The sequence below is a fragment of the Polyodon spathula genome, chromosome 3 (assembly GCF_017654505.1).
Source record: "Polyodon spathula isolate WHYD16114869_AA chromosome 3, ASM1765450v1, whole genome shotgun sequence".
In the NCBI taxonomy this organism is placed as follows: Eukaryota; Metazoa; Chordata; class Actinopteri; order Acipenseriformes; family Polyodontidae; genus Polyodon; species Polyodon spathula.
This window is the reverse complement of record NC_054536.1, coordinates 26,620,616-26,642,011: the sequence shown is the minus strand read 5'-3', so window position 1 is coordinate 26,642,011 and position 21,396 is coordinate 26,620,616. Positions and strand designations below refer to the sequence as shown.

The 21,396-nt window shown below is 36.7% G+C and overlaps 1 protein-coding gene across 1 annotated transcript; it reads right to left on the bottom strand.

The window, feature by feature from the left end:
• Positions 1 to 4,556: 4,556 nt before the first annotated feature.
• Positions 4,557 to 20,003, bottom strand: LOC121312921 (homocysteine-responsive endoplasmic reticulum-resident ubiquitin-like domain member 2 protein). The gene is made up of 9 exons (XM_041244846.1): positions 19,886 to 20,003; positions 17,117 to 17,555; positions 12,676 to 12,753; positions 12,236 to 12,349; positions 10,574 to 10,731; positions 10,131 to 10,256; positions 7,883 to 8,197; positions 6,404 to 6,509; positions 4,557 to 5,117 (listed from the first exon to the last, which is right to left on the bottom strand). Exons 2-9 carry the CDS (start codon positions 17,261 to 17,263, stop codon positions 4,962 to 4,964), a joined length of 1,200 nt encoding a protein of 399 aa, XP_041100780.1. The 5' UTR covers positions 17,264 to 17,555; positions 19,886 to 20,003; the 3' UTR covers positions 4,557 to 4,961.
• Positions 20,004 to 21,396: the final 1,393 nt, after the last annotated feature.

The following is a 21,396-nucleotide window of genomic DNA, read 5'->3' as shown; positions in this document are numbered from 1 at the left end:
CAGTCATAGACATGAGGCTAGATCAGCTAGTTCTATGAACACCTACTGTGGGTCAAGTTTCCTGTCAAAGCACCTAGCATTGGCCATATTGCTAGTCACATATCTGCTGCCTGATTGTACCTGGTGGACAGGTAAAATAGTATATAGTCTTTCTTAATCTTATCCAAGATACCCAAGTGTTGTTAATGGTACATTAAACAATCAACAGGGTAAGGAACACACAATAGTAGCCAAATACCAGATCTAAGAGAGAAACTTTTACTGTGCCATCAAAACTGTACTGATTTGGAATTCCTGGTGTCACCTAGCAATATGTTCCGTAACGTAAAACTTAAATTAGCAGGGCACAGAGAGCCAGGGGTTCCCCAGAAAAGATATGCTTTGTACAACGACCAATATCTATTTCAAATGAGTGATCTGTTTTGTGTCAGATATGTTATTAGTAATGTATACAGTATACAGTATGTAATGTGTTGAATAGATGATCTCAATAAAGACAGAACTCGACATTCTTCATGTTATTTACTTGAATATTCAACTGAATTCAATTCATCCGTTGAAGACATGTTGTTAGGAAATGAATGCTAGTATATCAGTCATTTTATCTCAAGGATTGCCGTTAATATTGAATTTTAAAATACATAAATCTGAACCGCTGTAATGTTTGAATTAGAACAGGCATTTCAACGCAACCTTTTGTTAAGAAAAGGTCCTATGAAGTTTATTATGATTTTCAAAATGTTTTATCCTCTCTAATGTCAATAGAAATCTGACTTCTGATAAGGTCTCCCAGCCTTGTCCACCCTTATAACCTAATTTTGCCAGTTACTTAGAGGCCCTTTAACAAAATGAAAACCTAATAATATTGCTGCCATGAATAATTAATTGTTTCTATACAATGTACTAAACAAAATCCATCTTCATTTGATTAGAGGTTTTCTTGGGACTCCAAAGTACATTGCATCTCCTGCATTTCCCGCTTCTTATCTCTCATCAGACTGAAAACTAAATAAATAATAATCTAAACTTTTCATGTGATTAGAATAAACCTACAGTATGAATACACAACAAGCACTGTCCTATGTGCAGTTGTTTGTGTTTGAAAGAGACGTAGCCGTAATTTCAAGCAAGCAAACACACGTATGGCCTTATTAAAGCTGTGCCATACTTGAACTGGTTGTAAAGAACAGGATGACCCTGAAAGATGCATTTTGCTAAGTCCAAAAGGCACGTTTTGCTCTTGACTTTGAAGACTGCGGAGAGACCCGTTAATGATCATGCTGCCTCAATGACATTTTTTACAGGTGTTTGTTTTTGTACCCTATTTTCTTTAACCATTCTGGTGCTGTTTCTCAAGTAAGCTCTTGAAAACCGAGGCGCTTTGAGTTGATGTCATGGTCTGATGTCCAGTTGTAACTGATTTTCCCCTAATATATTTTATCCTAAAAGTGTCTCATTCTGCATGTTCCGGCTTGTTTTGTAGTGCCATAAGCTGGTGCATTTGTTGCCAGTTTTATCCCACTCAGACCTCTTGCTTACATAGGGGTCGATTTGATCAACCAGTAACTCACCTGGATAAGCCACAGATTGATTTTTAAGAGAATGTTGCAGTAATGGGGATTGGAAACCACCCTGAATTGCATTAACTGTCTGTGTTTATCTAAGTTCCTGCAAATGAAAGGGGATTTCCTGGTGCTGCAAAATGCTTTAAAAAATCCAGCTGTGGTTTATCCCTGCAGGATATAGGTAAGATAAAATAAACTCTGAACTCTAATATATGTATAAAATATAAAATTTTCAGGACCACTCCGCTTGTACATTTCTACTTCATTAAAAAATACTATGCTAGAGGATAATGTATCAATTTAGGGATAGCAAGTTATCTGAAAGGGGTAGAAAAAAAATAACAAGGCATCTCCAACAAAATCCATTACCAACATAAAAAATAAATAAATAAATAAAATTAAAAAGTTTTGGTAGTCAAGGGTGTATGTATCTACAGTAATAACAAAAATACTAGCTCAACCGAAATCTCTGTACTGTGGCTATGATGAGGTTTGAAAACAAAAAATACAGTAGACGTGTATAATTCTGAATAGACTCTAGCTTTGTTTTCTGTTTGTGTATTTTGATTTCCACTCTCAGTGAAATGTAACTGCATTTGTATGTTTTTTTTTTTAAAGGAGATTCTTCCTACCTTGGCGAGGTGCCATGGGGGTGTTCCATTAACGAGTTCCTTAAGGCAAGGCATGGCATGGCAACTTAAGTCTATTTTAGGGAAGCATGCTCAGTTGCAGGTTCTTTGTTTGGTTTAGATTTTAAAAGTAATTTAAAAAAAAAAAATATATATATATATATATATATATATATATATATATATATATATAATATATGCATTGCTATAATCTATTGTAAACGTAAGTAATGAATCTATTGTAAATGTGTAAGTAGTTATTTAGATTGTATGGGTATGGGACATGGGGAAATTAGTGTTGGTAATTAATATGGGGATTTTTTATATGTGATAAAATTATTGTTTAGAGATGGGCACTCGATTGAGACTTGCTGCCTGCTAGGCTTGGTTAAGGAGAGGGAAGCGAGTGATTGGCTGTGCTGGTCCTCAATCAGCAGGTGGGCGGGTCTCAACTGAGTGTCTATTTAGCATAAAAACACCGGTGGGGATCGCTCTGGGTGACTGCACCGCCGTGCTACAGAGGAGAGCGCCCGCTCTGCAGGAACGACAGCTACACAGCCCTGAAACTGCAAGAGGTGGTTGTGAAGGCAATGCCCAGCCAAGGCCGTATGAAGCTGCAGCAGACGTTGTATGAATACCAGCTCATAAGTAGGTTAGTTTAGGGGATAGTGATCCCAAATAATGTATAGCGAGGGTTACATAATGTAGTAGGTTCCTGGAGTGGGACGCCTCGTTTAATAAGGCTAGCGCTCGCCCTATGTGGCACCTTTTATTTGTAGTTTTTGTAGTGTGTTTATTTTGCCTTTTGTACAGCTTGTCACTGGGTATTATAAATATAAAATGCATACATATTACATTGTATGTACATGGTTAAAGAGCAATCAGCTTCCAGTGTAATATTATATGTTTATATAATATATATGTAATCTTATACAGTAATATGCATTCCTAATTTAAATACAAAAATGTATAGGAATTTTTTTTTTAAAAGGTATGATTTGGGACATATTTCGGTTTCCTGAGTACAAGAAATTTAGTTCCTGTACATGGTAAAACAGATTCATTAGAATACCAAAAGATACTGGCCAATCATCTGAAACCCTCCACTACAAAACTTGGTTTAAAGCACAACTGGACGTTCCAACACAACAATCCAAAGCACACATCAAAATCTACTTAATAGTTAAACAATAAAATCAAGGTTCTGGAATGGCCTAGTCAACGTCCCAATCTAAATCCGATTGAGAATCATTGGGAGTTGAAGTAGGCTGTGCACAAGAAAATATGCACATTTCAACATTAAAAGAGCCAATCAAATTGCGTGAAAGTCGCTAAAGGTTTCTACATTCACAGTGTTTGAAAAGTCAAAGCAGTGTCTGAAATTTGCATATTTCCCAGGGAAAAGGAAAACAAAACTTTGAATAAAAACAAGCAACTATTCATTTGAACCATGTTCTCAAGCCTGTATTACCGTTTCAAATAACTTGTTAGTTTTAAAACATTTATTAAAAATAAACAAATAAATACAAATAAGTGTCAAGTCAAGCAGCCATGTGTTACTATCCCATTATTTTTTTACTTTTGAATAAAAGTTTTTTGGCCATTAGCACATTTGTGTTTTCCTCATAAGGTCGAGAGCATGGTTGTTTTTCTCTCAACATTTTCAAATACAGTTCTTATTCCAAAATGTAAAACGAGAGTAAAATGCAGATTTATCAAAACGGCAAAAAAGGAGGTTGAGAACACATAGAGCTGTAGATTAAAATGGCTTTAGTCCCTGTACATCAGTATTGCAGATTTTATTTCGGAGCATCCAATTATTTGACATTTATAAAATAGGCTTGGGAACATAGAGGCCAGTAAAGGGTTAATGTCACTGCTCTCTTGCACAGCTTTCAAGGACCATTGCTGTATAAGATGGTTCGCTTATTTGACCACCCGTTACCAGCTCTGCAGACAGAGGAAAATACATTGTTACCATTCAGTAGGTTCTGACCTAATAGCAGTAAAGTCTTTGTTCCAATCATGTAAAACTACTTTATTCAAACCTGAAAGCACTCATGCCTTCCCCAGTATTAGCTGTTGTGTTCCAGTGTGTTCAATGCAGAGATACTGCCATCTGCTGGCAAGTTTCATTTGCATTTTACTGCTTCCCTAACGTATGAACTGCCGTGCTGATAAGTTACAGTGGAAGCCATGGGGATATTAATAAATAGAAACCCATAAACAGTTTGAAGACAGACTTACGCTCCAAAAGCAAAAGGCATGTTTTTTTTCATTTTAACTTTGCATGATGTACAAGCTTGAAGACATGCAGTTATTAAACTTGAGCTTGAAATATTCAAAAGATGCTTCACTGATGTATTGCAAAGTATTTTTTTTATTTTTTATTATTGTTGAATGTATATACAAAAAGGTTACTTGGAACATAACAGAATTTTACAGAGATGTAGTATGATTGAGGTTTAGCTTTTTTCACATATACAGCCATCGCTTTTTTTTCCCCTTTAATACTGAAAGTAAAAATATTGGTAGCAACTGCCCTTTCAAAAGTCAAAAAGGAAGACAGTGAACTTTTTTTTCATCATACAAAGATTTTATGTGTCATGATCAAAAGAGATGTGTCACAGATAGTGAGACAAAAACCTAAGCGTAAGTGCCTTGCTTTTCTGAATCCATGAACACGCATAATGTCACTTTGTCAGAAGAATGAGTGCATTATGCAACATTTGAACTGTGAAGCCGCTTTCTGGCCTTCTTGCTGCCTCTAATTGGCAGCATGGGGTGGCCCTTCAGGGATGAGGGAAGTGAAAAAAGTAATGATGAAGGACCATGCCGAGGCCAAAAATCCACGGTGCGGAGTCATGTCTTCCACTGTGTCGTCCCCACTGTCTTCACCTAGGCCATCGTCCATGAGCAGATCCTGAGATGAACAAGAGATGTAAATGTTTTAGCAATTTTATTCTCTTGTTGCTGTCAACAGCACAGCTGGGTATCTTCAAAATTTTATCCTGAGAAGATTCTTGGAACAGAAATCAAATTTACAACGTTAAACTTCCTTCTTAAATTCTATACAAATGTAGTTTCAGTTGTAGTATGTGAGAATAAAAAAAAGGATCCAGCAACACCAGTTATCTTTTAAGGTAACCCCTCTGAGAACTACTGAAGTAACTTCTTTGTGCAACACTGAAGCAATTTTCACATTTCTCAAATCAAAACTGCCAAAAAAATATTGTAAAATGTACCAGATTAAAGGTTGCCGCATGTGCTTCAGTGTACTGAATATTCTCTTGTTAATGACCCTGGGGTTCATAACATCATTGTAATAGGGTTGTCTCAAATTACTCTGGGTTAAAGAGAGGGTGGGACTTCAACAAGTCTTACAGTGCTACCCCGTTATAATCCGATTGTCAGGGTCCATAATTAAGAGACTGCATTATTTGTTTTTCACCTTATAATGAATATTGGCATTTTTGTTCCTGAAATTATTTTCAATCCCCACAAGCCAAATTAAGGTTGTAGTGTACAGTGGAAAATGAAGGAAGGAGACACACGCAAATTTGCAGCTACCTGAATCCATGGTTTATTGGGGCGATTATTTCCGGCCTATTAGCCTGGGCCACACCAAAAAGAACAAAATAGCCTTGCGCTCTCACAGCAGCTTGTCTCACTCAGCTCTGCCCTCGCTGATGCACCCCTCTATATACTTTCAAGTCCCCGCCTCCCTGTTGACACTCCTGCAAAAACTAAACAAATAAAGCAGAGTCTAATTCATTGTCTTTAGCGTTGTGCATTTTTTTTTACCCCCTACAGCAGCCCTCTGGAGTCAATCTTATCAAGAAAACCTCTTAGTTTTTCTTCGTCTTTTAACCATCCATGCAATGTAGATTTTGCAACATGCTGCTTTAGTTTCACCTTTTCTTACTCTGTCCATTGCATAGAGTATCATTTTAACAGAAGGAGTTTCGTTTTTTGTTGTCTGCCATGCTTCGTAGCGACTATATGGGGTAAATGGGAGCCGCGACCTTACCGTGTTATAACCGATTCCGCACTCGAACAAGTAGAGTAATAAAGGGGTAGCACTGTGTGTGTGTGTGTGTATAGATATATATATATATATATATATATATATATATATATATATATATATATATATATATATATATATATATATATATATATATATATAATATAAAATAAATAAATTACCATTTCCTGCATATCCTGATTGTGTTCAGCCTCATGTTCCTCCTGGTTGACTTCCCCTGGCTGGTCCTGCACATCTGGTCGAAATGGAAACCAGCCAGCCTGGTGCCTGTTGATAAACAGTACAGGGTCTATTCAGTTTTCATTTGAGAATAGGGGCAGCACCAGTGAATCGGATTCTAACTCTTCTGAATTTATGAAGCTATTGGATTCTGTAGATTACGCCCAGCATGTTAAAGGTTCTACGCATAATCGTGGCGATACTTTACATTTTGTAATTTGTGGTTTAGTTGTTCAAAATGTATTAAGCTCACTACAAAGAGTGTGGAACATACAATTAAAACTCAGGAAGTTCATTCTTCAACTGCTGTACAGTTTTCTGAGGCATTGCATTCATCACCATATATACTACACCTCCTTGATTAGTATCTTAGATACTGTAGTGCCAGTTAAAATTCTTTTAAAAGAAACTTGCGGGGCTCCTGAGTGGCGCATCCAGTAAAAAACTTCAGTGTGATCTTTTGAAGCTGCATATTTCTGGCTTGCCGTATGTGAAAATGTTTTCGGGACCAGAGTGTATGTTTCAAACCATGACTGCTTCACCTCCGTGTGACTATCCCGGTCATACTGTAGCTCTGTGTACATGGTTGGTATTCCTTGGGTTACATCTTTCGGAACGTGATTCTGATAATTTGTCTGTACAATTTATTTATTTATTTATTTATTTTTAAAAACATGACAAGAATTTCTCTGTTTGGATGCCATGTTTTTTTTTTTTTTTTTTTTTTTTTTTTTTTACAAGCACTGTCCACAGACTGTTTCTAATTAGAACCTCCTGCCAAATACCATGTTGTAGGCATACATTTTATGTGAACAAGCTAAAGGGCTTTGATTGGGCAAAATTAAATCAAACTACAGCCTGTATTGATTCACACGCTGAAAGTAATCGTGCTGGCAGTCTTACACAAGTACATTTTTCATGACGAACTGAAGTGAAAAAGTTGAGCCACAAGGTAAAACGTTTAGCTTGTGGTGACGTGGCAAGCAGCTAGCAGGAACGTAGGGTTAGTTTTCCTATTTTACAACCAAAACTGCATTTTCTTTGTATCTTTTTAAAAAATTGTAATTTTACACAATTTTAGTTTTATTTTATTTCTACAAACTTGCTTTTTTACAATTAAAAACATATTTTTCTCTCAATTTCTGTTTTAGCAAATTCTCTATTGGGCTGTTTGAATTTAATTGTTTAATTGTTCATCTTGTGTGTGTGTGTGTGTGTGTGTGTGTGTGTGTGAAGCATTACAGAAATGTGAATTATTGTTGTAGTCGTCGTCTCAGTCTGCCGTGCTGCAACTGGTTCAGTAAACACAGTGGGCTGATAATACTATGCATGTCAGTAGTAGTTAATACATTGGACTAAGTAAGATGCTGGTCTATATTAAAGCATATCCAGCACTCTTAAATCGCAATGTTTTTACTTACAGGTAAACTAGCAGCATGGCCCCCATCACCATGACAAAGCGGCTGAATGAGGAGTAGAAGTATACGATGCTCAGCAGAATAGCAGCTCGGGAGAAGGTATACATCCAGTCTAACCAGTCCCGGTTCAAGTCGTCATCGTTGATTACTGGGCCACCCTGAGCGTTCATCTGGATGTTCTGGTTTACAGGCCTGTTCTCCGGCACAGCTGCGTTGGGCACGACTGGGGGCTCATTCTGAGGTGGATGATCAGTGGACTGGGAGGAAGTAGTGATAGATGGGAAAACAGAATCTGATCCCTGGGACGATGCTGCTCGGCTGGAAGAGAAATAACATTATCATTTTTTTTTCTTGGCTCATTAACCTTTCGAATTGTTCATGTCTAACGTGCCAAGACACTGCACACAGGTTGCTTTTAAAACTATAATATCATCTCTAATTCATAGCATCATTCACTCTATACAAAGCAGTAGATTAAGGAGGCTTTATGAATGGGTTATAGCTAGGGCTTCTGTTTTTTGGTTTTTTATTAATTTCATTTTTCAGTGTTTATTTTTCAGCTCGTTTCAAAATGTTATATACTGTATGAAATTATTGTTTTCGGTTACTCTTGGGCATTTTTTTCTGTCACAACATTTATAGTAACTCAACAGTACTTGCACACTTAAGTTATACCTTCTTTCCTTTGCAGTCTTCCACAATAAAATCCTTATTGTCAGAAGCATATTCTTCTGTTTTTTTTTTTTGTTACCACAATTTGCAATTTTGCTTTAAATCCTCCCTATCGAACTGTAACATAGCTTTAAATGCAGTGAATAATCCTTTTCTAATTGTGATCTAAATGTCTCCAATAGAAATAATGCTGCCACTAAGTAGTTGGGGTGGGTTTAAAGTATTCAGAACAATGATAGATACAAGTCAGGAAGGAGAGACATTGCCCAACTGCACCAGGAAAGGTAGTTTGTTTTAGTTTTTTTTTTTTTTTTGTAGTATTTATTTTTTTCACTGGAAAAGGGGTGAAGTCAATGTGAACTGAGTAAGTAACCATTCCCACTGTTTATCAGTCCGAGTCACTACCATTCAAGTTCAAGGCACATGAACCTGACTTCAGGTTTGGAGTTAGTCAGTGTCCTTGAAATAAACTAAAATCAATTTTCATTAAACTCGTGCTAGTACTGGGGGAACAGTTTACCTCACAGACATTGTCCGATATCCCTCAGGAAAAATGCACAAAAAAATAAAATGGATTGATTGATTTTTTTTCTAGATAGATTATTCTATTTGCATGCCTTTTTCAACTGGTCTGTCACTATCTTCTTTTCTTTTGGAATTGAAATACTATTTGAATGTACTGGAAGTTTACAGATAAGATTCAAGTTCAAGTTTGTGGACGTTGTTTTTCACTTTGATTAAAGCTGTGATCTGTACTACAGAGTCGGTACGCATACCAAAACGTCACGCATACCAAAACGGGACCAATGTCAGAAAATGGTATGCTGTCAGATTTTGATACAAATGCAATCAATTGTGATCTGATGGGTGTTTTCCTACTGTCAAAAAGAGGTACTTTTACCATTAACCATACATTATTTTTTGCAAACAAACTGAAAACAATCAATTTCTCTAAAAAGAAAAAACAATTCACAAGAATTACACTGCAAAAAGGTACAATTAAAAATGTACTGCACATGATAAATATTCGCATACTATTTTCTTAATGGTGGAAAAATATGATAAATTACATTAAAATCGACATAAGACTGGAAAATATGATATTCAATTAAACAAAGATGTAGAAGACCGAAAACAGCACAACGCACCACATTTGAACGGACGCTTAGCAGAAGTTGTTTAGGCATGCACGAGCAAGCTCAGTGTGCACAGTACCACTTTTTAATGTGTACCTGAAAATAACACTACACAGGTAAGAAATTAAAGTTACTTTCACCTCTGACTACAGCATCTACTTTGAATTCAATTTGGGTAAAATCTGCCAATTTGATTTAGACATCGTCGGAACTTTATATATACTGTGTTCTTAAACAGTACGTTTCACTTTCATTGCATTTGCACTTTTATTTTACATTATTTCTGTATTACAAATTGTGGATGATGTATATTAACTACATTCCTGCATAAAAGCTGATGTTCTTTAACTTTCTTGTATACAAACTACTTATTTAAGTTATTGTAAAATATATATATATTACATTACACACATACACACTAAATGTTTCTCAAAACCACTTACAACTGCATGTAGTAATGCCGTGCATACATTTGCTGCCACCACAACATTTGCATTGGGTTGTATATAGGGTACATGGGAAACCCAGCGGGAATGCCATGCTGCATCGGAACTGGGTTACCCAGATGTCTGAAGGAAAAAGAAATGTAATAAATTCAAAACAGGTAGTCATGATTATAAACACACTTTATATTACTTACAAGTATGTGTCTGGTATTCTAGTTACTACCAACTTCTATTCCATGCTAATATTTTACTCCACAACAGAATGACGCTTTCAGCAAGTCTAATGAGGTTATGTAGGAAGCACACAAGTGCCAAACAGATTACTGCCACCTTAAACTTCTAGGTAATACCTTTAAACTTTGTCAATTAAGCCACTATCTGCAAATTTTGCATAGCAAGAAACTTAAGTCCCGAACTACTTGTAACCTTAAATGACATACTCTTGCATGAAGTCTGGAGGCGCATAGCTCAGCTCAGGACTGGTTTGCTGCTGTTGACTGTTTCGATGCCTCAGTCCATCTGTACTTGTACTTGTGGAGGCTGTCAAAGTTTCTTGGCTTCGAGAGGAAGTGGAAGTAGAAGCTCCTGATTCCAAATTCTGCATTAGAAATTATATATATATTTAATTTAAAAATCACACGGCATCTCTAATTTCTAACAGGGTCAGACTCCTACAACAAGAACTCTGATGATACCTTGTGACAAAGATAATGAGTTCTGGCTGTAAATCTCCCTCCCGACCTGTCAGAGCGCTAAGCAGCGAAAGGGTAAGTCTTTGGACAGGCTGGCCTGACAGTTCATTTCGTGGGTCGGGAAGTCGGCCAGCCTGGAAGAAGGTGAGACTCAGTTGCAGGAACGTATTGTCCCGGAATGTAAACGAGGTAGCAGCTGCTGGCAATAGAGTCAGCTGCAATCGTTTACCAAGGGGTCATGCGTCATAGCATAAAGGGGCAGGAGAATCTTAAATCTTTTCTTTCGCTTGGTTTATATTGAGAATCTGGAAGGACTGTGTGAGACGCAGAGAAAGTGTTGTAAAACTATTTCATGAGTGTTTGTTCGTTTTTCATGTTAGTAATTATCTTGTTTGTTAAATCACCAGACAGATAAACACGTATCCGGATCTGTCGCTTTTGGGCCAGCACAAGCCAGAACAGCAAACAAACTATACCTGTCATCACCCACCACGAGCACTAATACACACACCCCGGACTGGTGACCGTGTTTAGTATTGTGGGGCGGATAAGTATTATTATTTGGGCTGTAATCCCGTTGGTATTAGCTCCACGCATTACACATTGTTGTGTATTGCTGGGGCTTATTCTTTTGGTCACCAGACCAAGATTAAAAAGAAAAATAAAAGCTTTCCAAACCGGATTACAATTGTCTGCGATTATTCTTCACTGCATCACCTCTGCACCTGTTCACAATCAGCAGTCACTTTGCCACATACCTACAAAATGGTCAACCTATTTACCTAAAGGATGATTGGTAAGCAATGATGGGTAACCAATGATTGGTAAGCAATGTTTAAACCACCTTCCCTGGCTTCTGAAGAGCAGGAAAAGTAAGGCATATCAATGGATACTTTAAAAGATTGTGGAAGGCTATGCATGTAAAACAAGTAGGAAGGAATTTTACTCAATTTTAAAATAATTTAAAAAGTTAAAACTTCCATACAAACTAGCCAACCCTGCATCATAATAAATTGGTAATACATAGACAGGGACAAGTAATCAAAAATACAACCATGTCAGTCATTTCAAAATAACCTTGAGATGAACAAGACAGGTTTGAATAAAGATCAGTTTTAATGATCAACACAAAACAAGCCAGTGTTTGTTAAGTGTTATTGGTGCCCTCTTCTGGTTCCTTTAACATATGTAAGATCAGATAAAAAAAAACACTAAACAATACGATTCTGTTGAAACATTTGTTTACATAAATGTAGTTCTGTTAATATTACTGTCCATTCAACACACATTCACCTTTAAGCGTGAATTAATTTATGTATAAGACAATAAAAAAGTTAATGATCTATCTACTAGGATTGCAACTATTAAAGCTTTTAATACAGCAATTGTAAACAGCAAGAGATTACTTACTGTGGGGCCAAGAGATGCCGGTGCTGTCGTGTTCATGTTACTGCCACTATGCTCTAGTGATACCGATGGGGCCCGCAAGGCACACACTAAGTGAACCATGTGATACTCATCTTGCTATATTAAATAGAAAAAAAACAAAACAAAATAGGTTTTAAAAAAAAAGTAGACAAAGAATATCACTACAGAGCAGGAGTAGAACTATATATTTTTTAAATCTGAAACAACTAAATCGTCAGTTTAAAGAAACATTTTGGTGCACTTTCTCCATTCAGTGAAAAACCCAACGTATTATTTCAGATGACACAGGGCATTAATAATGTGATCATCAAGACCAAGACATTGCAACTTCAGCACTGAAGTCTGGTAGGGACAGTCAGACATCCAACGAGACAGAGGGGAGTCTCTTCAATGAGAACACAAATAATAAAATAATGTCTTACCTTTCTGAAGACATCTCTCAACTGAAAATGGTCCAGAAGAAGTTTGCCAGAATAGACAAGTCTTTGATCCTTTGATGCCTAAGATAAGCAAAACAAATAATAAATAAATGTCCAACACCAGCACATTTCATAGGCACACTTCTTACCTTTATGGAAATGTATGCAGAATGAAGCATTATCACAGAGATACACTTGTTAATGGTTTGGATTAACTTGATATTATACATTCATTTTTGTAGATATTACGGATTCTGAAAATTGGCGGAAACAATTTGCCCCAAACTAAGAATCAGGGATATTATACAACTGTATTTTCATGCCTTGTTTGTCAAAGGTTAGTCATAATACTTTAATAAAGATTAAACCTTGGAAAAATTTGTGTCATCATTTTCAAATGAGTTTCAGACCATTTTTGAACTCTGAAATACAACTATGAAATGTCTCATTTTTCTAATGTATTTTTTTATGTGCTACAGGTGAAACACAGTATACGGGTTATGCTTACAGTACCCAGTCTCAACTGTCCGTCCTTATTCATGTTAGCGCCCAGTTTTATTGGCAAAAGGTTAATTAGTGCCCGCGCTCTCCAAAGCCCCACCCCCATTCATTTTTTTGCAATATTACAAGATAAAAATTATGTCTCTTGTAGACAATAAAACTAATGAAATATAACTGACTGTGGCAATGTTGCCCGTCCGTGTGTATTTCAGTGTTATATGTTGCGTGTTAATGTTGGCGTTTAGTCATTGGTACATGGGATACAAATGGGTCTGTGGAACACAAGTTGTTTAAAATGTATATTTGTATTTACGCACGAGGATTGCACAGCACTTCACGTGCAGGTAAAATGTAATAATATGCGAGCATGGGGAATTGCACTTTATTAATTCACATGCAGTTGTGCCGCAATCGAGTCTCGGTACAGCTGCATAAAAGCAGCATGTTTTCACTCACTCGGGGTTGTGTGTTCAGTGAGTGGAGACGGAGGTAATAAGAATAGTTAATAGTTAAAATACAAGTGCACTGCGTTTTATCTGTGTAGTCCGTTTTGATTGTCTTTTTGTTTTGGCTACGAGTGCCTTGTCCTGTGTCTTGTTTGTCTTTCAACCTTTAATTTTCTGTCTGTTTCCTTATTAAATACTTAGCGAGAACAATCGCTCAGCTGCACCAAACCCCACCTCTCTGTTGTTTATTTCCTGGTTCCTGTTTTTTTTTCAGAGGGATGACAAAATGGATATACAAGTAAAATTCAAAACAATCTTGTCCAAGGGATTCATGGTTACTAAGTGGTCCATTCTTTCTGCAAGAGAACGTCTTTAAATCTGTTTTTTTAGTGTTGTGTTAAACATGCATTTTTATTGCAAAGCGGGAAGTTGGAAAAAACCCAGGTCCATCTGATCCCGATTGTTTATTTTTACCATCTGACTTTAGTAAGCATAGCGGCCTACGATTTGTCCATGTTAAATTTGATTTGTTTTAAATCGTGGCTGAACCATTTTAATCCCACAGCTGCTCGTTGAGACCATCAAAAAAGAAAAATCTTAAGTTGAGATCAACTATAACTCAGGATCTCGATATTACCATTCCTTTAACTTGTGATCTCGAAAAAACTAAATAATTTCTTCCATTTTCCTTAGATAATTTAATTACTCTTGTGATCTCAACAAAATGACTTGTACTGTCAAAGTTATGAATTCTGTTTTTTTCAAGAGCATGGAATAAATTCTCATGATCACGATTACAAAAAGAAAAAAAAATCCCCCCTCAATGAGCCACCATATAATCATGATATTGCAGTAGTGACTGAAACTTGGTTGAAGAAATCTATCCCTAATTGTGAATTGCAAGTTCAAAATGATAAGCTCTTTCGAACTCACGTGGCATCCAAGGGCGGGGGGAGAAGCAATTTATGTAAAAATACTGTTTCCAAAAGCTGAGCTTAAGCTGTAAACCCAATTGGAAATCACTGGTTTGCACTTATACTTGTGGCATGCACGACTACTGCTTATTGTAGGCCACCATCTTCTTTAGATTCAGTCATTAATGGCATTCTCAAGATTCACACCTTTTAGCCACTAGTGAATTGGTGCTCATGGGTGATTTTAATAATGACCGGCTTGGTTCACCTCATAAAAGCACTGCCGTGTGGTGTGACAGGGTGAGTCACACAACCAGAGATCACAAGTTCGAATCTTGGTTATGCGTAGCAGTCAGTCTTTGCTGGGGATTCTGAGGGGGAAAACACATTAACTTTGGCGCTTCCTGGGTTGGGGTGGTGGGATCTGACTTGGACTGTTTCTCTTCACCGCTCAGCGGCGACCCCTACAAGCCATATGAGCTTCGGGGCACAGATTTGCTGGGCTCATCTTTGTCCTCCAGAGGCCGGTAGCCTGCAGACATCCGCTCTAGCGCTCCTGGGTGTAAAAAGACGACAACTGGCCCATGGGATTGAAGGACGTCCACTGAGACTCGGATCCCTGAGCTTTGTGGTGAATCGCCATGGTGAAGGAGAAATAATAATAACAACAACAACTGCCAGGCATTTTTACGGCTCCCAAGCCCAAGTATCAGTATCCGTCTAAGCGTGTTCAGTTTTCAATATGCCAAGTTTAAAATCAGCAACTTCAATAGTTCCACAGAAGAAGATTTTGAAAGTATTTTTTTTTTTTTTTTTTTTTTTTTTTTTAAATGCATCAGACTTCCATCTTGGAGTTAATCAAGTGAACCATTTTTAAACTGAAGCAGTTTTAAATATAATAAGAAAATGTAGGCGTGGCAGCCATATTGTTTCACGAAACATAACCATTTTAACATATTTGTGATCCGCTGTCACCGGAAGAATGCCTACCAAGTTTGGATGATGCTTGTGAAGTTTCGAGTTAGTCAAGCAAATTGTTTGTCAACTGAGGCAGTTTTAAATTTCAGACGTAAACGTACACCTGGCGGCCATCTTGTTTTTTATAAAACATAACCATTCTGACATATTTGTATTCCATTGTTACTGGGACAATAACTACCAAGTTTGGAGTTTGTTGGTCAAACAGTGTTCAAATAGCAGCAGTTTGCTGTTAAGGGCACATTTCGTTAAAGTTTGTGGCAGACATTTCAACATTAAAATTTATCGCAGAAACTTCTGCATCGCACACTTGATGCAGGTTTGGATGCTGATGATATATGCCAAGTGTCAGATCAATCAGTTCACCAGTTCCCAAGAAGAAGATTTCAAAAGGTTTCTAAAAAAATGCGTTAAACGGCCATTTTTATTTCCGGTCAACACAATTTTTTTAAAAGTCAGTTGTACTGATACAGTATCAGGGAAGATGCTTGTGGGGTTTGAAGTTAGTCAAGTAAACTGTTTGTCAACTGACGCAGGTTTAAATTTCAAATGTAAGCGTATAACTGGCGGCCATCTTGTTTTATAAACCATCCCATTCACAAACTTGTATCCCATTGTTACTGCGATGATAACTACCAAGTTTGGAGTTTGTTGGACAAACGGTTTTCAAACAGCAGCAGTCTGTTGTTAGGGGCACGTTTCGATAAGATTTGTGGCAGCCATTTTGACATTAAAACTTATCACAGCAACGTCTGCTTTGCAAACTTGATGCGGGTTTGGATGCTGATGATATATGCCAAGTTTCAGATCAATCATTTCACCGGTTCCCAAGAAGAAGCTTTCGAAAGGTTTTATCGAAAAATGCGTCACCGCATCAATTGCAGGGACGCAGCAGCAAAATTTTTTCAGCATCTGACAGCTAATTTATCCAGCTTGTTACCTGTCAAGTCAGAACCTGATCAGGCAACACAGCCGCGAAGCAGCAGAAGTTTAAAGTTTTGGGAAAAAAATAAATAAATAAAAATTAAAAAAAAAAACTTTAACAATAACAACAGGCTTCCTAGCCAAAGGCTGGGAAGCCTAATAAACTGACAAATTAAAGTTTGCTTTTTTTCCTGCACACAAATCTACATAGATAAATGCCACGGGTCACAGTGATCCGAAACATCTTATTTGTATAAATGACCTGTTCTAAAAAAAAAAATAAAAACATCTCAAACATTCTGTTTTCTGTGTATAAGTTCACGACCCCAACTTAGGAAAAGTCACAAAATATTATACAGAAAATGAAAAGAAAAATAGCATTTAAGCCAATTGGAAACTACAGTCGGGTCAAACAGACCTGAAACCTAATAGGAGTGCTAATAAATGTAAAGCAGTAAGTGCAATTAAAACAATTGAAAAAACCTGCATGAAAGAAAATCTGTTTATATTTTTCTAATTAAATGGCAAAGAAATAAAGCATTGTTCTTATGATCTTGTGTGATAATTTCACCCTCTCCCTTAATTTATTTTCTTTTTAAAAGCTAGTTGATGGTTACTGTGTACTGCAGTGAATGCCATGATAATTTAATATTCAGCACTGTATTTAGAGCACCTACTTACCGGCTTGCTTGGATACACATCTGAAAGGTGTGTTTTCAATTTTTCGACTGTCCAGTTCAAAAAACACTTTATAGTCTGATCATCGTATTTTTGGTTTGGAGCCTTGATGACTAAGGTCACTGGACTGTCAACTGCACTTTGGTCCATGTTTCATAATAATGATGACAATCTTTTCATGCAAAGGTGGCCAAGGCCCACCAAAACTAAGTTTGGACCTGTTCCCCCACACTTTCCAGTAATAGATGCAAGATGGATCTGGACTCCCTGAAGCAGTTTAAATGCTGGAATGTCTTGCCAAAGTCGCACTGTGAATGCTGAGATGTTGCATAAGTCTTGTGTGATGAATGTTTATCACTTTGTTTTTTGTGGTTTTCTTCCAGGCTCTGGCAAACACAAGCTGTGTGGGTGTTGTACAGTAGCAAGTGCCAATGGAAAATGTCTGCAAGATACAGAATTTCATAATTTATTTACTTTTGACATGGCACAGCTATAATTTCCATGTCAGATCTGATTTTTAACAAAAAGATAAAACACAATTTCAATAAGACAATAATTCCCTTTTTTTTTTTTTTACTTTTGAAAGGCGATATGAAAATGGGACATTACCTGCAATAAAAGGGTGTGCGTGTGCATACACTAGGGGTGAGTCTGAATATTTGTGTAAATAGAGTATTCTAAAATAAAATGATTTGTTCATCTGTTTCTAAAACAAATGGAAAATGCAAAATCTACACCCAAAAAAACTTGGCATGGTATTTAAGAGACGAGGAAGCTAATAGCGATCAGCCATTACAATTCTCACCTCACTGATAATTGACAGGGAGGCTGGCGCCCTTTGTAACTTAGCATTGCTATTGGCTATGCTACATAAGCAGTGAAAATGGCACCTTCAAAAAAAAAAAAAATTGTGGAAGTATTTTGAAAAGTTAAACAAGACCACCATGCAATGTAATCTCTGCAGTATTCCGTATCGTAAATACACAAGTTAAATGCAAGCCCCCAGCTGCTACTCTGGAAGAAAACACAGAATGCGCTAAAAAAAATAAAAATAAATACAAGCATTGCATCTTTGTATCTCATTGCGTCTGTGATGCATCTCGGGCTTGGAAAAAAAAAAAAAAAAACTTTTTAAAATGATTATTACATTATGGAATCAGGAAGTACAGGTACCGTACATCTCATTTCTGTTATATTTTATAACAGACGTTACTAAACAAACAGTACTGTGCTTTATTAGTAAGCAGTAGTGTTGTGTCTTTAAAACGAGTTGTCAAGGGGTGTGAAAAATGCAGTTTAACGTTTGGAAGGCCCTTCATTATAAAGTTCTGTGTTTTAAAGTTAAGACCTGTCTGCTGTGTATTCTTATTTCTTTAATTAAAATAACTTTTTACTTCAAATACATTAGATGCCTTAGATGTTTCTTCGCTGTTACTGTTGATGTATTTATCTATGCATCCCTATGTGTGGTTGCTGCTAATACTTTCTATGGATGCGTCAAGTATGAGTAATTAGAGGTTGAGTATTCAAAACTTTTATTCTTGGCATACTCTAATATCTTATTCGAAATTTCCACCACTAGTATACACACACACCAAGCCAGAATATCACATTTATGTACCATATATCCCCTGTGAGGAGCAGAAATCTGGCTCATGTTCTCGTAATAACCTTAATACAGCTAGTATGTCATAAACAAGCAAAGCAATACAATGAAATAAGTCAAACATTCAATATTGTACAAGCACTGTATTTCAATCTCACATAATAAAGTAAATGTCAAAGGACTGCCAGAACGTTGGGACTTCAGTGGAGGGCTAAATTAAAACAGCATCATGAGAGAGATGAAAAAAGCTAATATGAGCTGGAATGCAGCATGTGCCTGAACTTCTGACAGTAGAGTAGACGCATACTAATACTATTATAAGAATGTGCTTTCGCTATGGGAATCTGTTCTGCCCAGTAACCATTTCTATCCTGGATATACCCCTACAGTTGCAGCTTGTGTAATGCTGTACATACGGTGGACCATAATAATATATACTTTCTTACAGCACAGTAACTCAGTGTTGCACATGTGACACCTGAAAAAAATAAAAGGGCTACTGTTACAGGGTATTACATGGGTATGCTGCAAATGGATACAATTGTATTCCAGAGATTACACCAACCTCACCTTTTGGCACAAACACAAACGGTGAGATCAGAAGCACTAATAACAAAAGGGCTATTGTCAAGTGGTCTAGAAAACACATGTTCATGACCAAACATATAATCACTCTGATGTTCATCGTGCCTGTGGTTAAGGGACAACAGTGGTAAATAACTAAAAGCCGTGTGATTGTGCTCTTGGCTTACTTGATGGTACAAAACAAAGAAAAAAATACAGCTATTTATGCAGATCGCTCATGCATGATTACCAAATAAGCTTGATATGACAGCATGTCATCCAAAACTCGTCTTCAGTCAACCCACGTACCATTTATTATTTATTATCTATGGTCCCTAAAAACGAATGTATCCCGTTACTAAAAAAAACCGCCAAGGCAAACATTAGGATACCAATAAATAGAACTGTAGTGTTTTGTACCCATGTCTGGTATCTGCTGTCTTGACTGTATACCGATACTTAGCTGCAGGTAATAAAGCTGTGGGGCTGGCCGACTCCAAACAAGCAACCCTCTACAATGACATTTCCCGTTCAAACCGATTGACACAATACATACCATCAAAAAACAGTAACCTTTAAATTAATAGCGGGTACTTAATTACCTTTAATTTTAGCCAGTCCTGCCCAACATCACCGAGGTTTCTTTAACACCCCTGCCAGCCAGTTTACCTCCCTTTCTTGCTATTGTGAGTCAAAGATGGTCGTCTGGCATAAGACCGGAAAGTGCGTCATAATATGATCACGTGATCAAAAAACACGTTCTTTGATGGTTGCCTACGCGACCTTAGCTGCGGGTCGGGCAAGTACTTGCGCAGAGTGAGCAGCTGCAAAAAAGGTGATCTGCGTGATAACAGACACAAATGCAAACATCAAAGCTAGGAACGTCAAGAGAGATTATAAAAACAGTTGTAGTTATGTTTAAACCTGCTGCTGCCAACTTACACTATCATCTTTGCAAAATAATACGTAAAGGACGTTTTTCATGTGACTTACCAGAAATTAATATTTTTAAAAAAGTTAAATAAATAACAATAACTAGAGTTTTACACATGGGATTAACACACAGGTGCCATCAGTACATTGAACAAGATCTTTTTTTTATTATTTTATTTTATTTTATTAAACACATACGTACAGTACATATTAATGAATAACCATTTCAACTCTCAGTTTAAGTCATAAGTGAGAAATAAATACGTTGTTTCACTGGTTAGTCCATTCTTGCAGATCTATAAGTCATACAGCCCGGTCATATTATATATATTATATAATACGTCATATATATATATATATATATATATAATTGAGATAAAATAAACAGATCTGTTAAATCAACAAAACTCAAAATGCAATATGGAACATATGGTATTTACTCTTTCCAATTAATGAATGTCATAATGTCTTCAGTATATCTTTGATACATTTTCATTAGTTGCTTCCAAAGTTCTATAGAACTCTGTGCCACTGCTCACTTCCACAGCTGGGCATATTTTTTCTGTTTGCAGGTATGTTTCCTATATAATGTGAAATAATGAATAAAAATAACCAATGTTTTAATGGTAACATTTTGCAATTTTATTTTGAAGTCAATATTTGGCATAACTTACATTTTAAATATACAATAATTTATTTGCTGGCGCATAATTATTCAAATATTTCTTCTACATATGAAAATATTGAAACAACATTGTGTGATAACGGACGTACGACAAAAGGCTTTCCACTGATATAATGTTATTATCATAATCCTGGTTCCCTGAAGAAATCTAACCATTACCTAATGGCATATAATCTCTTATAGCCCGAATTACCTGAGCACTTGTATCAAAGCTGCTCCTTTAAGAGAGCCATATGCATCAGATGTTGTCTCTGCCCCCAGGAGATAAATACAAGTGGTGCATAAGGTTCAGCGCCATTTTCTCTTTCAGGCCTGCTGCTTTGGAGTGAACTCATCGACTTTGAAGGTCTATTTCAGGGAACAAGGGTTATGATAATAACCTAACGTTCCCTTTCAAGTACCAAATGTAACCATTACCTAATGGGATACAATAGCCAAGCTGTTGCAATTGAAGGACTTGCAACCCCGGCAGATGTGCCAAAAAGGAAGATAACG